This window comes from Ovis aries, chromosome 3, assembly GCF_016772045.2.
Source record: "Ovis aries strain OAR_USU_Benz2616 breed Rambouillet chromosome 3, ARS-UI_Ramb_v3.0, whole genome shotgun sequence".
NCBI lineage: Eukaryota > Metazoa > Chordata > Mammalia > Artiodactyla > Bovidae > Ovis > Ovis aries.
Window position 1 is genome coordinate 150,177,718 of NC_056056.1, and position 20,448 is coordinate 150,198,165.

At 39.0% G+C, this 20,448-nt stretch overlaps 1 protein-coding gene, 1 long non-coding RNA gene and 1 other non-coding gene across 11 annotated transcripts in view; 2 read left to right on the forward strand and 1 right to left on the reverse strand.

Annotated features, from left to right (window-relative positions):
• The first annotated feature begins 4 nt into the window (after positions 1-4).
• LOC132659445 (uncharacterized) lies at positions 5-20,439 on the forward strand. 3 transcript variants are annotated; one of them, XR_009599928.1, is made up of 3 exons: positions 5-965; positions 2,487-6,528; positions 12,121-20,439. It is a non-coding gene; the product is annotated as an uncharacterized LOC132659445 (long non-coding RNA). The 3 variants fall into 3 exon arrangements; XR_009599927.1 differs by lacking the exon at positions 12,121-20,439 and having other exon boundaries at positions 5-972; positions 2,487-7,287; XR_009599926.1 differs by lacking the exon at positions 12,121-20,439 and having other exon boundaries at positions 2,487-7,287.
• The window catches only part of FRS2 (fibroblast growth factor receptor substrate 2), a 152,132-nt gene continuing 140,119 nt past the window's right edge, over positions 8,436-20,448 (reverse strand). For all 7 annotated transcript variants that reach the window (XM_060412803.1, XM_060412802.1, XM_042246927.2 and 4 more), the window contains 5 exons: positions 19,001-19,092; positions 17,225-17,411; positions 15,823-15,981; positions 15,312-15,475; positions 8,436-14,190 (listed from right to left, as the gene is read on the reverse strand). In XM_060412803.1, the coding sequence (XP_060268786.1) occupies positions 13,240-14,190; positions 15,312-15,475; positions 15,823-15,981; positions 17,225-17,411; positions 19,001-19,066 (1,527 nt within the window). In that variant the 5' untranslated portion in view covers positions 19,067-19,092 and the 3' untranslated portion in view covers positions 8,436-13,239. The remainder of the gene's footprint in view (positions 14,191-15,311; positions 15,476-15,822; positions 15,982-17,224; positions 17,412-19,000; positions 19,093-20,448) is intronic.
• Positions 18,562-18,689, forward strand: LOC114114240 (small nucleolar RNA SNORA25). Its single transcript, XR_003589070.1, has one exon. It is a non-coding gene; the product is annotated as a small nucleolar RNA SNORA25 (small nucleolar RNA).

A 20,448-nucleotide genomic window follows, 5' to 3' on the forward strand; every position in this document is an offset into this window, starting at 1 on the left:
AAACAGGAAGGGGAGGGCTGGACATCTTGCCTGCGGCCCAGAGGTTTGCGAGTAGAACCCGCAAAGATGGAAAAGAAGTTGCGCTGTGGGGGTTGCCATAGCAACGGAGTTTTCTCGCAGGTTTTCTCCTAAATTTAACCTTTAAAAAAATGTTGCTTTAAGGTACTGCATATACAGAATTTAAAGCGATATATACTAATGTAATAGGGGCCGGACAGGCATGTGGCTGTTACCATAGGTCTCTCTCTCGCCCTTTATCCTCTGTATAAATGGAGCCTGAACTAGGACTAAGGGAAGATGGTCTTTTGAGATACTAGTCTGTCATCATCTTGGTCTGCTAGCTTCCCAATTACAGTCATTATTCTTTGCCTGAACAACTCATCTCCTGATTTATTGGCCTGTTGTGGAGCAAACAGCCACTCCAGCGTTCTTGCCTGGAGAATCCCAGGGACGGGGGAGCCTGGTGGGCTGCCGTCCATGGGGTCGCAGAGAGTTGGACACGACTGAAGCAGCAGCAGCAGCAAACAGAGTAAACCTGGGCTGGTAAATTTTGGCAATGCCAGCCAGGAACCTTGTTTGTTGTGGCCAGCTGGCTCCAGTTTGGGAATTTTTAGGTTAGGCCCTAGCAGCTTCCTGAACCACTCTTCCTGAGGATTTTGCCTTCAAAATTCCCTGAAGTATTCCCAGCTGCCCCTGCGCTTGGCAGTTGGAGGAAAGAATCCACATTTGGGAAAGGGCTTCTCAGGTGGCACTAGTGGTAAAGAACCCACCCGCTAATGACCGTAGACCTAAGATTCACAGGTTCGATCCCTGGGTCGAGAAGCTATCCTGGAAAAGGAAATGGCATCCCACTCCAGTATTCTTGCCTGGAAAATCCCATGGACAGAGAAGCCTGGCAGACTACAGTCCATGGGGTCGCAGAGTCGGACAGGACTGAGCAACTGAGCACACACAAGCTCCATATAGTAAGTTGTAAGTTGCTCTCCTGTATAAAACTGGGGATATTCCCTACTTTCAATTTGGGCTTTTCCCTTAAGGGAAAAGCCATTTTCTTTTGCATGTGATTGAGGTGCCCTGTTGCAGAGGGGGATTGTTGTTGGACTCATAGATTTGTGAACCAGTTTGTTTGCATTCATTCATGATGGAATCCGTTTGTACTTTTGGTATTGAAATTTGCTTGTGCTTTTTTGCTTTGTTGTTCTTGAACTTATAAACATGGGAAATACTCTGTCCCTCAGGAAATCCATTTGGGGCATATCTTAAATAAATGTATGAAATATAGCTGTGGGTCTGTAACTAAGAAAGAGATGATATTCTACTGTAGTAGTGTGTGGTCCCATTATATGTTAGGATCAGGTGAGCGATGGCCCTTGAATGGCTCACTTAATTATTATAAGATCTTGCAATTAGAGTTCTTTTGTGAAAGAGCAGGTAAAAATGAAGAGATTCCATATGTAGAAGCATTTATGCTTTTGAATCAGGAGGACAAGGCGTCAGATGGCTGCTGCTTTATTGTACAGCAGTCTAAAAGGAAAACCAAGTGAAAACCTATTCTATAAGAGAGAAAATGAGAGTGAAAATATGTTATTTCAAAACTTAAAACCCCCTCCAGCCAACCCATCTCTCCCACTGGCCAAGCAGGCTATACCAACACAGCCCATGTCACCAGCATACTCACCTGCTCCTGTTTCCCCTGCTTGTGGGGATCAATTAGAAGTTTCTACCTTAAGCCCTCGGACACAGGGCCGACCGTGGTTTGGTCTAAGACCTTGCAGGGAGTCACTTTTGGAGCAGGGCAGTTTCCCTTGTGCTGACATCCTGTATGAGGCCTTAATGCAAATGACCAACCAGTTGGGTTTCTATGGATGCACAATCCAGTCTCAACTTCAGATTTAATTGGAAAAACCATAACCCTACTTACCGAAAGACTGCCCCTCCACCATGTGACTGAACTTTTCCCTTCTGTCTTTGCCACTCACCATCCCTCTTGGGCATATATTTACATTCCTGAATAAGATGCTTTCTGGGGATGAGAGGAGGATGGATGATCATTGACACTAGGGAGGAAGCACACCAGCATCATCTAGCAGATTCCTGGATGTAACTGCAGAAGCAAATCTGGCAGCTCCTATTGCTGAGCCTGACTAGGATCCTAATAATGGAGATATGCCACCACACCTGGAGCATTGTAGGAAGTGTACCTTAGCGGGTCTTTGAAAGGGAATACCTAGGCAGAGGAGCTTAAACAAAATTCAGGAAAACCAAAACTCCAGTGAGGATCCATTCATGTTTTTTAGAAAGAATTTATCAAGCTTATAGACAGTCACTGAGGCAGAACCTGAGGGCCCCAGAAATAAGAGAATGGTAGATATGACATTTGTTGGGCAAAGCGCCCCAGATATAAGAAGAAAACTACTGAAGTTAGATGGTACATTTGGAATGAACCCTTCTTAATTGGTAGATGTTGCTTTTAATGTGTTCAACAGGGCACAACAGCAGAAGCAAGAGAATGCAGGATGGAACGCTACTTTTTTGACAGCAGCATTGGATTCCTGAAGGCCAGTAACCCAAAGAGAGGTGAGCCACCATCAGGGAAGAAACAGTGCACTTACTGTAAGGAGGAAGGACACTGGGGAGAAGACTGCACCAGGCTAATAAGCAGGAAAACAATAAAAGAAGTTGTGGGCTGATGGCACCCCAGGGAAGACCAAAACACACATGGCCAATTCAAGTCCACGGCCAGTACAAGTCCTGGCAAAAAGGGGCTCTGGGATACCTAATCTAAAACAATACCCTCTGAGACAAGTGGCCCAAAAGGGAATTCAGCCAGTTCTCAAAAAGTTTTTGAAAACAGGACTGATTAAACCTTCCAGGTTCCTGGATAACATACCTATCCTCCTGGTCAAAAAGCCAAATTGAATAAAGTATTGCTTTGTCCGAGACTTGAGGGCTGTTAATGAAATAGTCCAAGATTTGCACCCTGTAGTACCTAACCTATACACCCTGCTTACAACAATTCCAGGAGAATACAGCTGGTTCTGTTTTGGACTTGTAAGATGCTTTTTTGTTTTGCAATCCTATTGCAGGAGAATCACAGCAGCTGTTTGCTTTTGACCTAGAACTCAGGGCAGGACCCCAAAACACAGGTAGTCCAACAGTATTGTTGGACAGTCCTGCCTTACGGATTTAAGATTTCTTCTGCCTTGTTTGGAAAAATGCTAGCTAGGGACCTTAGAAACTTCATGTTGGATGAAGGACTCGTACACCAATATGTGGATGATTTGCTCATAGCAAGCCCTACATATAATAAGTTGTCTACAAAATACCGTAAGAACCCTGAATTATCTGGAATTGTGGATATGTTTTCCCAGGAAAAGGCCCAAATATGTAAGCAACAATTTACATACCTAGGCTTTGTCCTTTCCCAAGGACAGTGAAGTCTTTTGCCTGATAGAAAACAGGCAATTGCAGGGCAAGACTCACAGACAGCTGAGAAGATTTCTGGGAATGGCAGGAGTCTGTCAGATTTGGATACCTAACTATGGACTCGTAGTAAAACCCTTCTATGAGGCTTTAAAGGGACAGGATTTTGAGCCCCTACTTGGATTACACGGTGCTAAAAAGCCTTTGAAACAATGAAAACAAAGCATGTCTCAGCCCTGGGTTTGGGACTACCAGAGTTAAAGAAACCTTTCAAATTGTATGTCCATGAGAGACAAAGCAGAAGTCTCAGGGTGTTCATTCAAACTCTGGGGAATATCCCTCCATCCATTGCCATGATAGCATCACTTCTCCCACAGATTGATTTGTCAAAATACCAACCAATGTATTCAGAAAAGGACAAGGAGAGGGCCAAAGAGCAGGGGTTCACTCTTGATCATACCTCATCTGGCTGGAAATGTCATGCACAAAGAATTATTTTAACTCCTGAGGCCCTCTTGGATACTGTGCTGCAGCGCATTCATAATAATAAGCATTATGGGAGAGATGCCTCCTTACAATGGATTCAAAAATCAAAAATACATAATGAGGCATAACCTACAAAGGACCATCCAGTAATCACTCAAAATTGCATGATTTGTGCTAAAAAATAACCCAAAGACTGCTGTCAGACCTCCCCAGATGGGAACCCAACACAGAGGAACCTGCCCCACTGAGATCTGGCAAACTCAACTCAAATGCCTCAAACTGTAGGAAATACCTGCTAGTATCTGTGGATACTTTTTCAGGACGGGCTCTTTCAGAACGGCTCCCAGAAGCAGGCTTAAATTAAGCCCCTTTGAAATACTGTATAGTAGGCCATTTCAGGTGTCTGCCCAGGCATGAGAATCTATAAATGCTTCGCAAGATCTAGCAGTTGCCAATTATGTCAAAACTCTGGGCACTGTACTACTACTGTTTATGAGTTTGCTTCCAGCAGGTCTGCCTATCCAGCTGCAATAGCCTTACATCCTTTCCAGGCTGGAGACCGAGTCCTCCTTAAAACCTGGAGAGTACAGGGGCCTGAATACTAGCTGATGGTGAAGTGGACAGGACCACAAGTGATCTTACCTACCAGGCGCTCATCTGTCAAGTTAGCTGCAGTAAAGCTGTGAACTCATCACACTCAGGTTAAAGCAGCCCCACTGTCATTAGAAAATGACCCAACTCCTAAGAGACCTTGAGAGCAGTGGGTTTGTGAACACTTAAAAGTTGCTCTTCAAAAAGGGTAAGTACTGAGATTAAAATTTCATTGTAGAAGGAATCTCATCAGATTCTAATAATTGTAGTTTCAGAAAAACAACTGTATCGCTTACTGAAAATTTTAAGAAATATTCCCAACCTGAAACTCATCAATTCCATTTCACAATCACCCCATCTCCCCCATTTGGTAGGAAGCAGCAAGAAAGATCATTGCCCCCTTTGCCCCACAAGATTATGGAATGGGCATTGGCAGTGGGGAATTGTAATGGGGCAGGGCAGGTGCTGGGCTGTTAGAGCAACTGGTAGTGGTAGTCTTGCTCTGCCACTGGCATTGTGGCACACACCATCCCCTCCCCTTCCTCTGTATCAAAAAAGCCTGAATTTGGACTCAGGGAAGATGGTTTTTTGAGACACACGTCTGTCTCCTTCTTGGTTTGCTAGCTTTCCGATTAAAAGTCATTATTCCTTGCCCCAACAGCCTCATTACCAGATTCACTGGCCTGTAAGCAGAGCAAGCTTAGGCTCTGTAACTAATAATGGAAAATGTAATTCACCATCAGCATTGACTCCTCTCCCCAGAAGCAACCACTTTCAACCTTTTAAGCTTTTTAAAAAATTTACCATCATCTTTCTAAATAATATTTTATTGCTATTTTAAACATTATTGAGTAAGATGACCTCATTTCATTAAATTATAAAATGCTGTTTTTTTAATTAATTAGTTTTGGCCACACTGGGTCTTCATTGTTGTGTGCAAGGAGTTGCATGTGCAGGCTTCTCATTGCCATGGCTCCTCTTGTTGCAGAGCATGGACTATAGAACTCATTGGCTCAGTAGTAGTTGCTCCCCAGCACGTGAAATGTTCCTGGACTAGGAATCGAACTCATGTCCCCAGCACTGGCAGGCAGATTAACCACTGGATCACCATGGAAGTCCAAATGCTGTTTTTATTTGGATGGTCCGGGACGAGGTCTTGTGAGCTCTGATGGAGACATTTATTTTGTCCTGCTTGCTCACTTTCAGGAGGTTTTGCCTTTCACTCATTCCCCCCTCCACACAACACACAGCTGTAGAGATGACTAATATCCTTTTACATAATGGCTTGGTAGAGAGCAAAATAAATCCCAAATATTCCCATTTATTAAGAATAATTTTATACTCTCTCTAAGCTGACCCCCTAGGACATTTAAAACACAATTTTTGTGCTTAAAAATAATGTTTAGCTTTGCATCTGATACCTTTTTCTCCCTTTGGCTGATCTCTTAACAAGTTCTTGTATTTTGGTAATTGTTAACATTGATAGCTGCTTTCAATTTTTAATCTTTTGTACCTTTGAGATGCATGCTAAGAGGGTTAGTTTACCCCAGGGATTGAGAAACCATTGGAAGCCAGATCCAACCTGCCACCTGATTTTATATGACCAGAGAGTTAAGAGTGGTTTTTACCTTTTTAAATGATTAGAAACATAAAAACTGTTGTGATGCATTAAAATTATATGAAATTTATATTTTGATGTCCATAAAGCTTGGTTGTGACACAAGCAAATTCATTTTTATACTGAACAACACAGTTATACAATGGAAAGAGCAGTCATGACAAATGTGTAGCCCATAAAGCCTAAAACATTTACTATCTACTGTTTTACAGAAAAATGGCTGCTGACCCCAGTTTACACTCTTTCCAAGGTCCATCATGAAAAGGGATGTTCAGATTGGACAAATTATTTTAAATCGACCAAGAGTTTTGTGTTCTTTGTGGAAAAGTTTGCTTTTCTTTCAGGAAATGCACCTCAACCAGAATATTTCAAATCACACACTGGAATGAGAAGAATTACAATACAAGAAGGTAAGATACCTGCATAATATTGAAAACAGCTGTTTTTATTATGGGCAAAATCACGTATGTGGAAATACAGATTGTTATGCCCTCTGGCAGGCAAGCCTCAGACTATGGGTGATGGAGAACCCAGGGCTCCTTCCCTGCTGGTCTCTGGAGGGGGTGCTGGGGAGGAAAAACTTAGTCAGGGGCTTTTGGATGGGGACTAGGAGGCAGGCTTTGCCACCTGTGGAGTGGAGGCCAGAGACAGCCAGAAGCAGCCCCCTAACATGGGGACTCCCAGCAATTTGTCCTTTCTCCATTGCATGTGTTTTTTTACTTTTCCTCCTTTACTGTGTTATTTGGTGTCACCCTTGTACCTCCAGGGGCTGAACACTCAAGTTTCAGGAACCAGGATGCATAGGTTTGGGTTTCAACCCTTCCATATATTAGTTTTGTAATTTAGGGTGAGTTCCATATGCCTGCCTACTCTGATCTATAGCAATGTGAGAATAACATGATTTGTTGCTTTAAGCCACTCAGTTTTAAGGTGGCTTGTTGCAGAGCAGCAGATAACCTCAAAACTCCTTTAAAAATGCCTTTGAAAAAGCATTTATCCAGTTTTACCTCCATTTTAGTCTCCCTCCATTATTAAAATGTCATGTCCTCTACTGTATCCTCCATGTTGATGTCAGGGTCCTTTTTATAAAATGTTGTTTCTCCAGTGTTTAAAATCCTTCAAATTCTCTCACCTGACTTAGAATAAAACAAAAACTCTTGCATTCTAAATCTATGGGATGTCTCTAATTTCTCCCTTCTCTATGCCCACAAACCTGCCTTTGCACTCTATGCTCCAAGCAAATGGAATCTTTGCCATCACTGAACACTGTGATCTTTCTATACTTCCGTGGCTTTGCACTGGGTATTTCTTCTCCCTAAGATATCCTTGGAGAAGGAAATGACAACCCACTTGAGTATCCTTGCCTGGAGAATCCCATGAACAGAAGAGCCTGGTGGGCTGTGCAGTCCATGGGGTCGCAGAGTCGGACACAACTGAGTGACTAAAACACACACAAGATATCCTCTCTACCCTGCCCTAATCTGTAAAAACTCTCATCAAACACCTCAGGGATTACCTTCTTCAAAATTTTCTTAACAACTTTCATTCTCAGGCTGAGTTAGGTGCCTTTCCTTTGTACATGCCTTTATCACAAATTAAGAATTGGAATAATTTTTTTTTCAATTCTCCTAAGGTATATAGCTAGTATTATTGTAGAGGTATCAGAGATTGTAGTCCTTTATATATAATTTATATCTTAGGGTTTATTTCTCTGGGGAGAGGAAGGGCACTGCCCCCAGTTAGAAGGGCTGTTCTAAACTATAGATTCTTTTGAGAACAAGAATTAACTATCTTCATTACTAAGAGAGGGCCTAGTTTGTGCTTATTCATTAAACAAGAACATGTGAACAGTTATTATCTTCAGAGGAACTCAAAGGAAAAATACAGAAATAATCCAAAAAAGTTTTTAATCTCTGAGAATACCCAAGATACCTAAGTAAGATGTGGTCTCTGTCACATCTTAAACCGATCTGTGTGCTCCATAGTGTCTGGTACATAGCAAGCACCTGACCATTTGTGGACCTGCCTATTCCCTTTACTATTGAAATGATCTACATCTTGAGTTGTACCCAAACAGGCTTTGCAGTGCCACTAGGTGACAACAGGTTTGGAATCCCGGCCTAAGAACTACTAGTTTGAATGACCAAGAAGATAAAAGTTCTTGAGAGTCTGGCAAATACTCAAAATTTCATTTCACTTTGAAACATAATCCTTGACCCACTTCACTTTGAAAATGGAGGTGGTGATATGAGACTAAGAAATAAAACCTCTTATCATAAAGTCTCAAGAAACGTGTGAAGTATAAATACAGTGAAACTTTAAACAGGTATCCAACCAAACTTTTATTGGGGTTTTATTGCAGTCTACTTTCGGCAATAGGTGAAAGTAACCATAAGAACTCTGATCAGATTTTATTAAACAAAGCAGTTTTTCATGAATGCTTAATGTTAGTTGTATAGTCAAGCTCAGCTTCCAGTATCAACTTGAGTACCTCGTCATGGGAATTTATGCCAGAATGACAACAGTAAGGCATTGCAAGATCCTAAATCATCTAAGGTGAAACCATATTTTACATATAATTTTTAGGATAGTATACTAATACTCTACAATAAATAAGGATTTTAAAAATGTGTTGCTTAGCCCTTGTTGAACTAAATTCAGTTATTAGCTCATTCTTTAAGTACTCCAGTTAATAAAGGTTTGATTGTACTTCCAGAACTCTGACTTTCCCAAAGGTAAAAAATTAGTTAAGGACAAAAATTAAGCTTAAAAGCAACATTCACACTTGTCTTTAAAAGCATGTTCACATCATATACGAGATAATTTCCTCATGCCTGGAAACATGGTTTATGTGGCAGAAAGTCATATGCAAAGCATAACTAGAGGGCAGTCCTCCCATCTCCATATCCTCCAAAAAGCCACGCTTGGCCTCAGTGTAAAAGTTATATTTTATTGCCATGCTACAAAATGTATGAAGTTGGCACTGACAGGGAGAAATAGAGAACAAGGGTGGGGAGGGCAAAAGATGTTGTTACATATACAACAAGGTTTAATCAACAGTGGTAAATTTTGCCAATATTAAAAATGCAAACCAAAATTTAAAATGCTGATATGAAACAGCATTAAAATACCATTTATGCATAGTACAGTATCACTTATGTCTTATTAGAGAAATATGGAATGTTTAGAAATGAAATTAACCATAAGGGGTAAAATTCATATTTCATGTACAATTTGGCAATGGTAGTCCCACTGTTAGACAATTTTTTTTATAAAATACAAAATCAAAAATCTAATAAGCTACCTTTATACAAAGTTGCTATATTTATGCCTTTACGTAGGAAAAAAACATTTATAATGCAAATTAGGACATACAATAATCTTACAATACTATACAATGTAATGAAAATAAAAACATAACACAAAATTTGTCCTTTATAAAATGTATATTTTGCATTTACTAATGCAAATGTGGCACACTGGTGACTACTGTACTATTAATACCAGTCCGTTTCCATGCTATTATTATCCAATTGTCATAGAATTGCAATTGTAATGATGCTACAAAAGAATTTTTATACCAAAAACACGAGGAAGTAGGGATGGGGAAGAGGGATGTAAAGAAAAGCAAAGACAGGGTGCTGATTTGGGCAGAGTATATTATGGTATGTCATAAAATATTTGTTAGTTTTTCAAGCCAAAAACATTTTCTATACATTCTGTGATTTCGTACCAATGCCTTTATTCAAATTTGGCAAACATCAGGGAAAAGGTAATTTAGTACCATATACCTCACATATCAGAGATAAGAAAAAGATGCCAATACATTAGTTACTTCTGAATGTTGTCTCTGATGGTATGTCTGTTTCAAGGAGATATACATATATATATGTATATGTGAATATACATATATATTTATACACACACACACTACACATTGCACAAACACTTGGACATTATGGGTTAGGAACAGCACAAGGGGAAATGGGATGTATTTTTTAGCCTGCTAAAACCTTTACCTTGAGGCAAAAATATGGTGGCACATTATTGGGAAATTATGAAAACATAAGGCCCCTGTCCCATTTTTAATAGAACATTATTGAGGTACATTTTTATATGTTGTGCCACAGATATTTTGGGAGGGGGTGTGATAAACACTAGCTTGACTTAGGGGTGTGATAAACACTAGCTTGACTTATTGAACTGTGGGGTCAACATTAATATCTATAAAAACAAAGATTGCTTGGCAAATTTTCTTTAGTCCCAAATGTGATCTATTCTGGATATACTGAGAAGTGAAAAGCTTTTTGCTGAGTCTTCAAAAGTAAAGTGCATGTCTCATCACTCCACAGCAGCAGTAAATAAAAGGAACTATTTGCCAATCTTCCTGGAGGGAGGGAAGGCACCATATTTTCATTTTTAAAGGAAGATAAACCTGGGAAATAAAATACACTGAGAGAAAAATACATGTAATACCCATATCAGTTTCCAACCCTGGTCTGGGATAAAAGCTGCTATGATCCATACAGATAAAAGAGGATTCCATTAGGGAGAAAACAAATGATCAATGATTATATTTCCAAAGCCAGAAAGTGGGATCACATGATCTATCAACAGAACAGAGTATCTAAAACTAGGTCTGTCTCAGAAAGTCTGAAACATATGGCCACAATTCTATCCCAATAAAATATCTCATTCTAAAATGTACCGAGTAATTGGTACATTCTTCCAGGACAGAGCTTAATGCCCATTACTAGACTACAGCAAAGGACAAGTAGTGTTCTACATTACTTTTTATTAAATAGGGACACAGGGGATTTCCAGAGATATCTAGAAATTAATACCAGTTGTATACATCTTCCCTAATACTCATAGTACCTAAAAATCAAATTCTTAACAGACAAACTGGTCCCATTTTCAATTTTAAAGCACACAGTATTTAAAGCATAAACTGCAATGGTTATATTGTAGTTGCTTAAAAAAATATAAAAAGTAATCAGAATCTGGAAGGAAAAATGAAAAGGCTGAGAGAAAGAAAGAAAAAAAAAGTACCCAACCTCCAAAATAAGTAAATAGGTCAGCCCTTTCGTTTGGAGGTTAACGTTCTGTCTTGACTGCTTGTTTCCAAGAAAACCATATGCACTGGTTCCATCTTAATTCTTATTCCGCATTACAAAGATCATCACATAAATTTGGCACAATTAGCAATCTACTCAGAAGAAAGCATAAATGGAACAATACATGAAAATGGAAGCTGCACACCTATACCACTGTACTCTTTTTAGAGAACAGTGAACACTTTAATAAGCACCAAATTCACAGGAAAAAAAAAATTCTGCTATGCACATAAACCAATGGCACTGAAAATGATAAAGACACCTTTAATAATTTATTTTCTTTATAATGGTCTCACCCTATTATTTTGCTAATCCACCCACTGTCCTATAATTAGGTCATTTATGGGACAGGTTGGATGCTATATGACTGAAACTTTTTCATGCTAAATTAACCTTAATTACATCTGATAAATCCAGATCATAATCTCAGAAACTTCCTCATGTTTAGAGGAAATAATGACATATTTTGCAAGATTATCCAACCTTCTTTCCACTCTACCTTCTCGTTTCTCTAGGATTTGGGAAACTGGAAAATTCTTGACTTTCCAAGAGCTAGACATATGGACTCTATAATCAGTTTATATAAACTTCATTTTCAATCCTTAATTACGACACAATCTCACTGCTGTAAGACTTCCACTGTACCTGCTATGCTGGCAATAATCTTAACACTCTATTAAAATCAAGGGATAATCCAAGATCAGCTATGAGTGAAAGGACAGTAGAGCTGAGGAGCAATACAGTGGGCAAAGTATAACTGCAGCCGTGTGACTGAGGAAATCACTGCTAAAGTGCTGGGGGAGTGCCCACAGAGAAAACACAGTACCTTTAGGGAACTTTGCATGTTAAAAGTACTTCCTTTTTTTTTTTTCTCTCTCTTCTCAGCTGCTTAAGAGATCACCTATGGACACAAGTGAAATTTAAAACTGAGAGAATGCTTTTATCAACATGAAAAGTAAACAGCATATAAATAAATACTGGACAAGGGCAACCCTGTTATAGAATAACAGTTAAGTTCCAAATGAACCTTCAAAACCACAAATGGACAAAAATGCAAACTAAAGAACAATGAACACATACCAATTTCAAAACTATATACAAACTCAAACATTTTAAATTGAAAAAGACACGAAGCAACAAAGTTAGACATCCCAAACACCGAAGGAAAAACTGAAGGTAAATGGTATCTAATGGCACAAATGCCTCAAGAGAACAATGTTACTGTAAATAATCTGTAGGAGAGAAACTTTCGAGATCATGGTTCAGATTTTTCTAATGTTTTTGGATAAAGTGACCTGAGACTGATTCTTGAGCCTATTTATAATTCTGATTAAGATACTTGGACATGCCCTTCAAAGGACATCATGAGATGATGAAACAAAATCTCATCTCTTTCTTGCCTTTCAACACACCAACGGCACACCACTTTCTAGAAATGCTGAAGGCAAAGGAACTGACTGGTACATAGGAGGTGTGGTACTTCTATTTCCATTACATATGTTTTGGCTCAAGTCAAAAAGCCTACAATTAATAAAATAAAGGATTCCTCATGTTACATGCTGGAGGCCACATACCATGAATAGTGAATCTACAAATAGTACTTTCAAAGCTACAGTTATCTGTTAGCAATGCACGTTATCAAGAGGCTCCGTTTTAAATGTCAACCATGACTTACACATGAATGATATACATGAGTTCAGAATCTTGATAAAAGTCGACCAGCATGTCACTCACTTCAACTCTCATTTTAAATAGGCACTGTGAAAATGGGAATGCTGCTGTACAGTAATGAGTAGTATATAATGAAATTAGTGTTCTTTTATGAGTACCTGCTCTACATTAATTCCCTTTAAAAGAAGCACATGAAATATTCAGAAAAAATTTTTTCTATCAGTCTACAAAAGGAGTTAGTGTTCAGAAATAAAAATGAAGCACTTGCGTCTTCATTTTTTTTAAAAAAAAAAACTTCACAAAGGTGCAAATAACGTAAATGCTTTCCAGGGCTCACATGGGCAGATCAGTACTATTGTGTCTCGTTTTCCTAGATGTACCATCATCTCGCGGCAGTGCTTTCTGCAAATTGGACATAGCAGCAGTTCTCTCGATGTCTATCACAGCATACAGCTCTGTGCGCCTGGTAGGGGTCTGTGGAAGGGGAGTGGTAGGCGTTTTTGGAGTCTGAGGGTTGTCAGAGTCACTGCCACCTTCCAAGTCAACCTGTATGTAATTGAGCTGCCTGTGTTCTAAACTTGGGCGTCTGATATCAAAGTTAAAGACTGTCGGCGTACAGTCCCGACGCCTTGAATACTCTATTTTGTGAGCACTTGCCGGCACTGTTACATTCTCTGTATTTACATAGTTATGCATTGGATCTAGATTATTATGGTAGCCATTCAGAGATGGGGTCTTTGGTCCTAAGTTGTCATCTTCATCCCTACTTAGCTTGCGGGCTTCCCAAACAGGAGGCAAAGATGGTAGATTTTCGTAGTTTAACAATGCAGTTCTTCTCTGAGCTGAGTTGTTGATATTCTGGGTATCTGAGGTACTGGTGGACGGCAGACGACCTCTCCTGAAGCCCGAGGCACTGGGGAGAGATAGGCCATTTAGATTTTCATACACCAGTTTGTTAACAGAGGGCACATCTCTTCGCTCATCACTGTCATAGCCAGTGTCCCATTCTGTGTTATTTGCACCACTTCCACTGATTTGATCTCTTCCAAGTTGTTCCAGTTTCTCTTTTTCCATTAATTGCTTTTGAACTGGTGTTGGTCCTAAGACAAATTTGACTCCTTCGGGTTCAAGAAGAATCTGAGGGTCCCTGTCCTCAATATTACTTGACTCTTCTTTCGGTGTGTTGCTTTCAGCATTAGAAACTCTTGCCTCCAATGGGACATGCACACTTGTGCGGTTTTTCCGTTCTTCTTGCACACCTGTAGTGTTGACATAGGTATGTACCTAAAACAAAACAGGAAACTGAGTAGCTTGTTTAAAAGAAAAGAAACAAGAACAAAAAATCTGCTTGACTATGTCAATTAATTTTATTAACTTTCTAAGAATATTCTTCAAAGCTTTTGCACCTGTTTTTTACTAATAAAAAGGTTGGGAGGAGGTGGGAGAAATGTAGAAATATCTTCCTAGCTTGATAAAAGAATAACTACTTTAAAATAGATGTGATGGTGAAACATAAGCATTCTATACAAAGTCAGGAACAAACAGGGATTATTACTTTGATGTTCTAGAAATTCTATCAGTGCATTAAAACCTGATTTAGAAATAGGAAATAACAAGTATTAAAAAGGAAGAGAGAAATTTATCATTATTTATAGATTATCTGACTATATAAAGAGATAAACCTTATTAGATTTAATAAGAGTTCTATAAGATACATAGATATAAAATAGGTTCCACCTAGTAGGAAATTATCACTACTTAGAAAAGCTCATGGTATTTGGGGGAGATAATACAGAAGTCTTTACATAAAATCTGAAAAACAAAAAATAAAATTCTAAAGGAGGGATATTTAGTTATAGTAAGAACTCATTTAACAAGTAAAAAATACAAAGAAATGTATTTTTAAACAGTGGAAATTTCTTTAATGATAAACAGTCATACTGTTGACAAAAGATAAGTACAGCTAATTAATACAGACAATGTTCAACCAGGTACACCATTCCTAAAATGAAAACAGACCAGTTGGGAATATTAAATTGCTCTGTTAAAAACACTGACAAAATCTGCCTTACTGCTAGTAGTGCACTATTTACAAAAACTGTAATATAAAAAGCTTTCCTTTGAAGTTATTTTAAGAGAACTGACCATTAGTTTTGTCTGTCTTCATCTATAGATGCACCTCTCCTGTGGACCCACAAACTTAACTGTAATGCTAAGTTTCCCTCAACACCTATACATATTTGGGTGTATGTCAGCAAATATATGCTTTGCCCTCTGAATCTTCACTACAAAGGTCATATACAAAAGTGACAACTAAAATTCAAATTGACTGAAACATTCAAGTGTTAGCACGATAATAATACTCTAACCCCATACAATACCACTGGACAGCGGGACATGCTTACTTGTTCCTCGGCCACCAGCAAAGGATGTGTAGATTCTTCACCTACTGAGGGTAGGCGGGCACTTCCCACGGAAGGATGTCTGCTGGAAGGATGGGATGAAGCATCTCCGAACGAAGGATATCGGGGATATCCATTGGGTAAGTTCTGAGCAGCAAACCCTGGAGCTGAGTTTGCGTTTATTGGTTTCAGAAAGGATGTAGGGGTAGGGCACAGAGAAAAAAATGAATGAGGATACAATCAGAACTAAGAGGTTTAAGGGGTGTTTCTGGTAAGATACACAAGAAACTAGAGCAAAACAGAACCTCCCTCCACTTTTAACTTTCCACTCACATTTAAAATATTATTAAATACTTTGTGTTTTCATATTTAAAATGTTTATAATTATAGCTAACAGTTTTTCAAAACTCACAATCACTATATTTATGTTAGCCAATGGTAATTTCTAACATGGTATAGATTAAATATCCATAGTCTATAGCTTATAATAGAAGAGGGGGAAATGGACACTTACTTGTAGGTGTTCGAGGTGTCCTAGGGACTTCCAATTCTGTCTGATGGTTATTCCTTTCAACCACGGGTTCCTCCACTACATTTATACTATTATTCTGCATAATCTCTTGTAACATATTAAATAATTCTTCTGCACGAGCACACTTAAAGGCAAAGATTCCTACAAATATATACCAGGGGAAAAAAACACGGTCACGACATCTAAAAAAGACAAAGGAGCACCTGTCAAAGAACAAAATTATAAAGGAAGCATTCTGTGTACCAACAGCAAGAAAGGCCTTTCAAATAAATGTCTGATAAGTTAATTATATTCCCTGTTTCAAAACACAAGCCCAAAAGAAAGTTCACAGAATAATTTTCATTTGCCCATGGGTGATGGCTCAAAATAAGGAAGGCAAAAACAAGATCTGCACACTTGCTCTAGTCTGCTTTCTAACAGCAGGGGGAGTCTAACCTGTCATTACCATAGGAATCCACCATTTGATAGACGCTTGCTCTGTGGATTACAATTGTTACCTTGTTTAATTATTGGATTACCATTCCACTCTGATACAGAAGGAATTTGATGCAAGAGGTTCTCCAACTTGTCCAAGGACTTTTAAGAAGTAAGTGGCAAAAAGATAAAACTATGTTCTGCTTAAGTCCAAAGTTTAAGTTCTTTCCCCCAAGTTGTAACAGTAAAAGTGAAAGTCACTCAGTCATGTCAGACTCTTTTGCAACCCCATGGACTAGCCTGTCAGGCTCCTCCGTCCACGGGATTTTTCAGGCAAGAATACTGGAATGGGCTGCCATGCCCTCCTCCAGGGGGTATTCCCTACCCAGGGATCGAACTCAGGTCTCCCACATCACAGGCAGATTCTTTCCTGTCTGAGCCACCAGCGAAGCCCTGTAACAGTAAAAGTGAAGTGAAAGCGAAGTCGCTCAGTCGTGTCCAACTCTTTGTGACCCCATGGACTGTAGCCTACCACGTGAAAATCCATCCATGGGATTTTCCAAGCAGGAGTACTGAAGTGGGTTGCCGTTTCCTTCTCCAGAGGATCTTCCCAACCCAGGGATAGAACCTGGGTCTCCCACATTGTAAGCAGACGCTTTACCGTCTAAGCCACCAGAGAAGTGTTGTAACAGTAAAGGCAGAAGCAATTTACTGGGACTAATTCATTTACTTATCAAATCTTAAAGTTAATATGAGCCAAAATTCTAGATATAGAAAACATGCTTAATAAATGCTTGATAAGTGAATACATAGTGTACCATATCTCCTTTTTAAATAATCCACTTGAGGATTTTTTTTCATTCAGCATAAAAGTAAAACAGTTTAATTTAAACATATATAAAATAATTGAGTTACAGAATGATATTCAAAGATGATGATGTTTGGAGAAAAAAATAAAGGCTCTACCTACCTTGTCCAGTTTGACACCTTCGACCACTTTCAAAAGAAAAGAGATTCGAATCATAACCATAGCGTCGGAGGCAGAGGTAGTGCCATTTTACCGAGTCACGTTTGCGAGTGTATAAAATCAGTTCTGTGTCTGTAAGTTCCATTATGCCAGAACCCAACTCATTTCCATCATCATCGACATTAATGACCTAAAAAAAAAGGTTTAATTAGTGCTAACTTAATGCTTTCTCTTGACAGTCATGCACATATTTCACTAATTTCAGGAAAATGTACTATTGCTGATTGGTTCAGTTATTGTTATTTCATTCAACAATCAATGTTTTTGTATGGCATGGATTACGTAGCAGGGCAATACCTGGTTCACATCCCCAAAGAACTCACATTCCCACTGAGGAGGTAAGATACACAAAGAAAAGTCAATATCACAGAACTCTAAATGCTTAACTAACCTAACAACTGAGTACAATAGACCCTGCAAAATGCAGGAACTGTAGCCAAGGGTTGTTAGAAAAGCCTTCACATATGAAGAAAAGGGACTTTAGCTGGGTTTTGGGTATAAATAAGTTTGCACGCATGCATGCTCTGTCACTAAGCTGTGTCTAACTCTTTGCAGCCCCATGGATAAATAGCCCACCAGGGTCCTCTGCCCATGGGATTTCCCAGGCAAGAAGGAAATAAAGAGGGTGATTTGGTGGGTCAGGACTTAGGGGGCACATCCTAAAGATACGGTGCTACAGCAGGGACCAGGTACATTTCAGAGAGATCAAGACAGGACTGGCACTGAGTTCTTGTCAGGGAAGGCCTTGCACTGCTGAGTTTCAGAAAATGGCCAGAGACTTTAAAGAACAGATAACACTTAGGGAGAATTTACTATACTCCTGGGTTGGGCAAAGTGCTTTACTTGTATTTTGTCATTTAATTCCAATCCTAAACTGCAGGTAATACTATTGTTTCCATTGCATACAAATGAACAAAGACTTGGTGACAGTGTAACTTGTCAAAGGTCACAAAGCTATGAAGCAAGAAGGTTGTGATTTACACCAAGATTTATGTGATCCAGAGGCTGATTTATAGCAGACTGAGGTGAGAATATGAGAGGCATTAATGGCTGTGGATGAGTAAGGAATGGAACACTTAGTGTCTAAGTAACAGAACACCACTGAAGTTTTAGAATAATGAAAGAGGAAGATAAATCTGATGTCAACTGCAGGATGGATCACAGAGGTGACTGGAGGTAGAGTTCAGTTACGAAATTATCCAGGCATTAAACAATGACTGGGAACTAGTGACAGGACTGAAGAGGCACCTATAAAATGGCATTTTAAAGACAATATTATCAGGTCATTTCAAAGAGGGCTGATGGGACCAAATCCAGGGGCTCTTATCTCTGTGACCAAAGATTGAGTTCTCCAGAGTGTGTAACAGTCACTCAATAGTGCTGTTGTTTTCCTGACGGAGATACAAGATTTAGCCACTCGTATCCATGACTGATGATACAGGAAGGTAATAAATGTAAATGTCTTCCAAGTTAGGGGGAAAAAAAGGAGAGTATTATCAGAATTGTGTGGTTCTAATTGGATATAGAAGACCAAAGGAAAAGAGGATTTCATACTGTCAGTAAAAAATGTTGTCCTTGTTGGTTAAAACAAGAAAAGGCAGACTGGACAAAAAGAAAGAGTCTGAAGATACCAGTGAGGAAATAAGATGTGTTAAGTGAAGTAAAAGAAGACCATCCAGGTAGGCAGCAAGAGCTACAACTCATCCAGTTTTTACTGACCTTAAACTTGTTCCGATGGTTATCTGGGACAGTGTCTTTATCTGGACAGCTACAACAGCTACCCATGGCTTCTTCAGAAGACCATGTGAGCACTACATGAAAGATAATTTGCAAAAGATTATTAGATATATACAAATCACAAAACAGAAAAAGACTCTAGAAATCACCTAACATTAGTCCTGTATTATTTTAATGAGGAAAATTAAGCCGAGGAAGGTAAATGGCTAGAGCTAGACTTCACACAACTAGCTGGAGAATTTCACTCAGCATCAACAAGAATAATTTTGTTAGGCAGACTTCAGAGAAGCCTCAAATTTAGTTTGCAAAAGTCTGCCTATTTTAAAATTATCTAAGAGAAACCAATTTAAGGTTTCATACATAACACTATTATACTTAAGTCATTCATGGAATTAACCCTTTATGGCTTACTAGGATTTCATGTCTATCTTCATTAATAAATTTCCAGAAAGGTGACAGACTTCTGGCTTGGCAAGTATTCTGATTCATACTATACACTGTAATATTCTTTATGGATCCCTCCAGACAAAACTGGTTAATAAGACACAAAAACAAATCTGGAATAGTTCATTAAGAGAGAAAGACAACTGAAACAGTAACACAGAGAATACTGGCAAAACTCTAAATGTGTCTATCTAATCCTTTCCCACAGAGGATAAGAGATAAGTGGTTATAGTTCCATTAAGTGTTCAAGAACACTCCAACTGAACAAAGGAAACTTCACTTATAAACAAGGGAAAGAATCAGAATGGATGTGAACGTATTTGAAAAAAGGGGAAGGGAAGGAAGCATAAGAAGTTACTAAACATTAAAAACACAAATCTGATTAAAGCTTGTCTAGAATTCTTCAGCAGATCTTTACTACCTTCAGGAAAAAAAAATGCAAAAGCTCAAAAAGTCCTTTACATTATGGTCCTTGTCTACAAATCCAGTCTAACCTCTCACTCCTCTCTGCTTCAAGCCGCACCCAGTCATACCAAACAGTTTCCCTAGAGCGTCTTGTTTCCATGCTGCTCCTTCCTCAAGATTCAACTCAGAAGACAGTGCCTTCAGGAAGCCTTTTCTGACTCCAATCAACTGGGCAAGTTATATTCCTTATGTATCCCCAAGCACCCTGAGTTTCCCAGTATCACAGCCTCTTTCACACTGTTTACTTAGTAGAAATTGTGATGGACTGTTTACTTATCAATCTTCTTCCCTCCACTTTGAGCTCCTTCCCAGTAAGGACGGAATTTATTCATTCCTGCTTTCCCTGTGCCTTACATAATAACTAGCACACAGCAGACGCTCTAAGTCTCTCGCAAGCTAAATGAACTGCACTCAAGGAAGATAAAGAATGCTGGCAGGTGTAAGGATTAAGCCAATTAAAAAAAAGTAAAAACCAAAAGAAGTGATAGAAACCAAAAGTGTATAAACCAAAAGAAGTGATA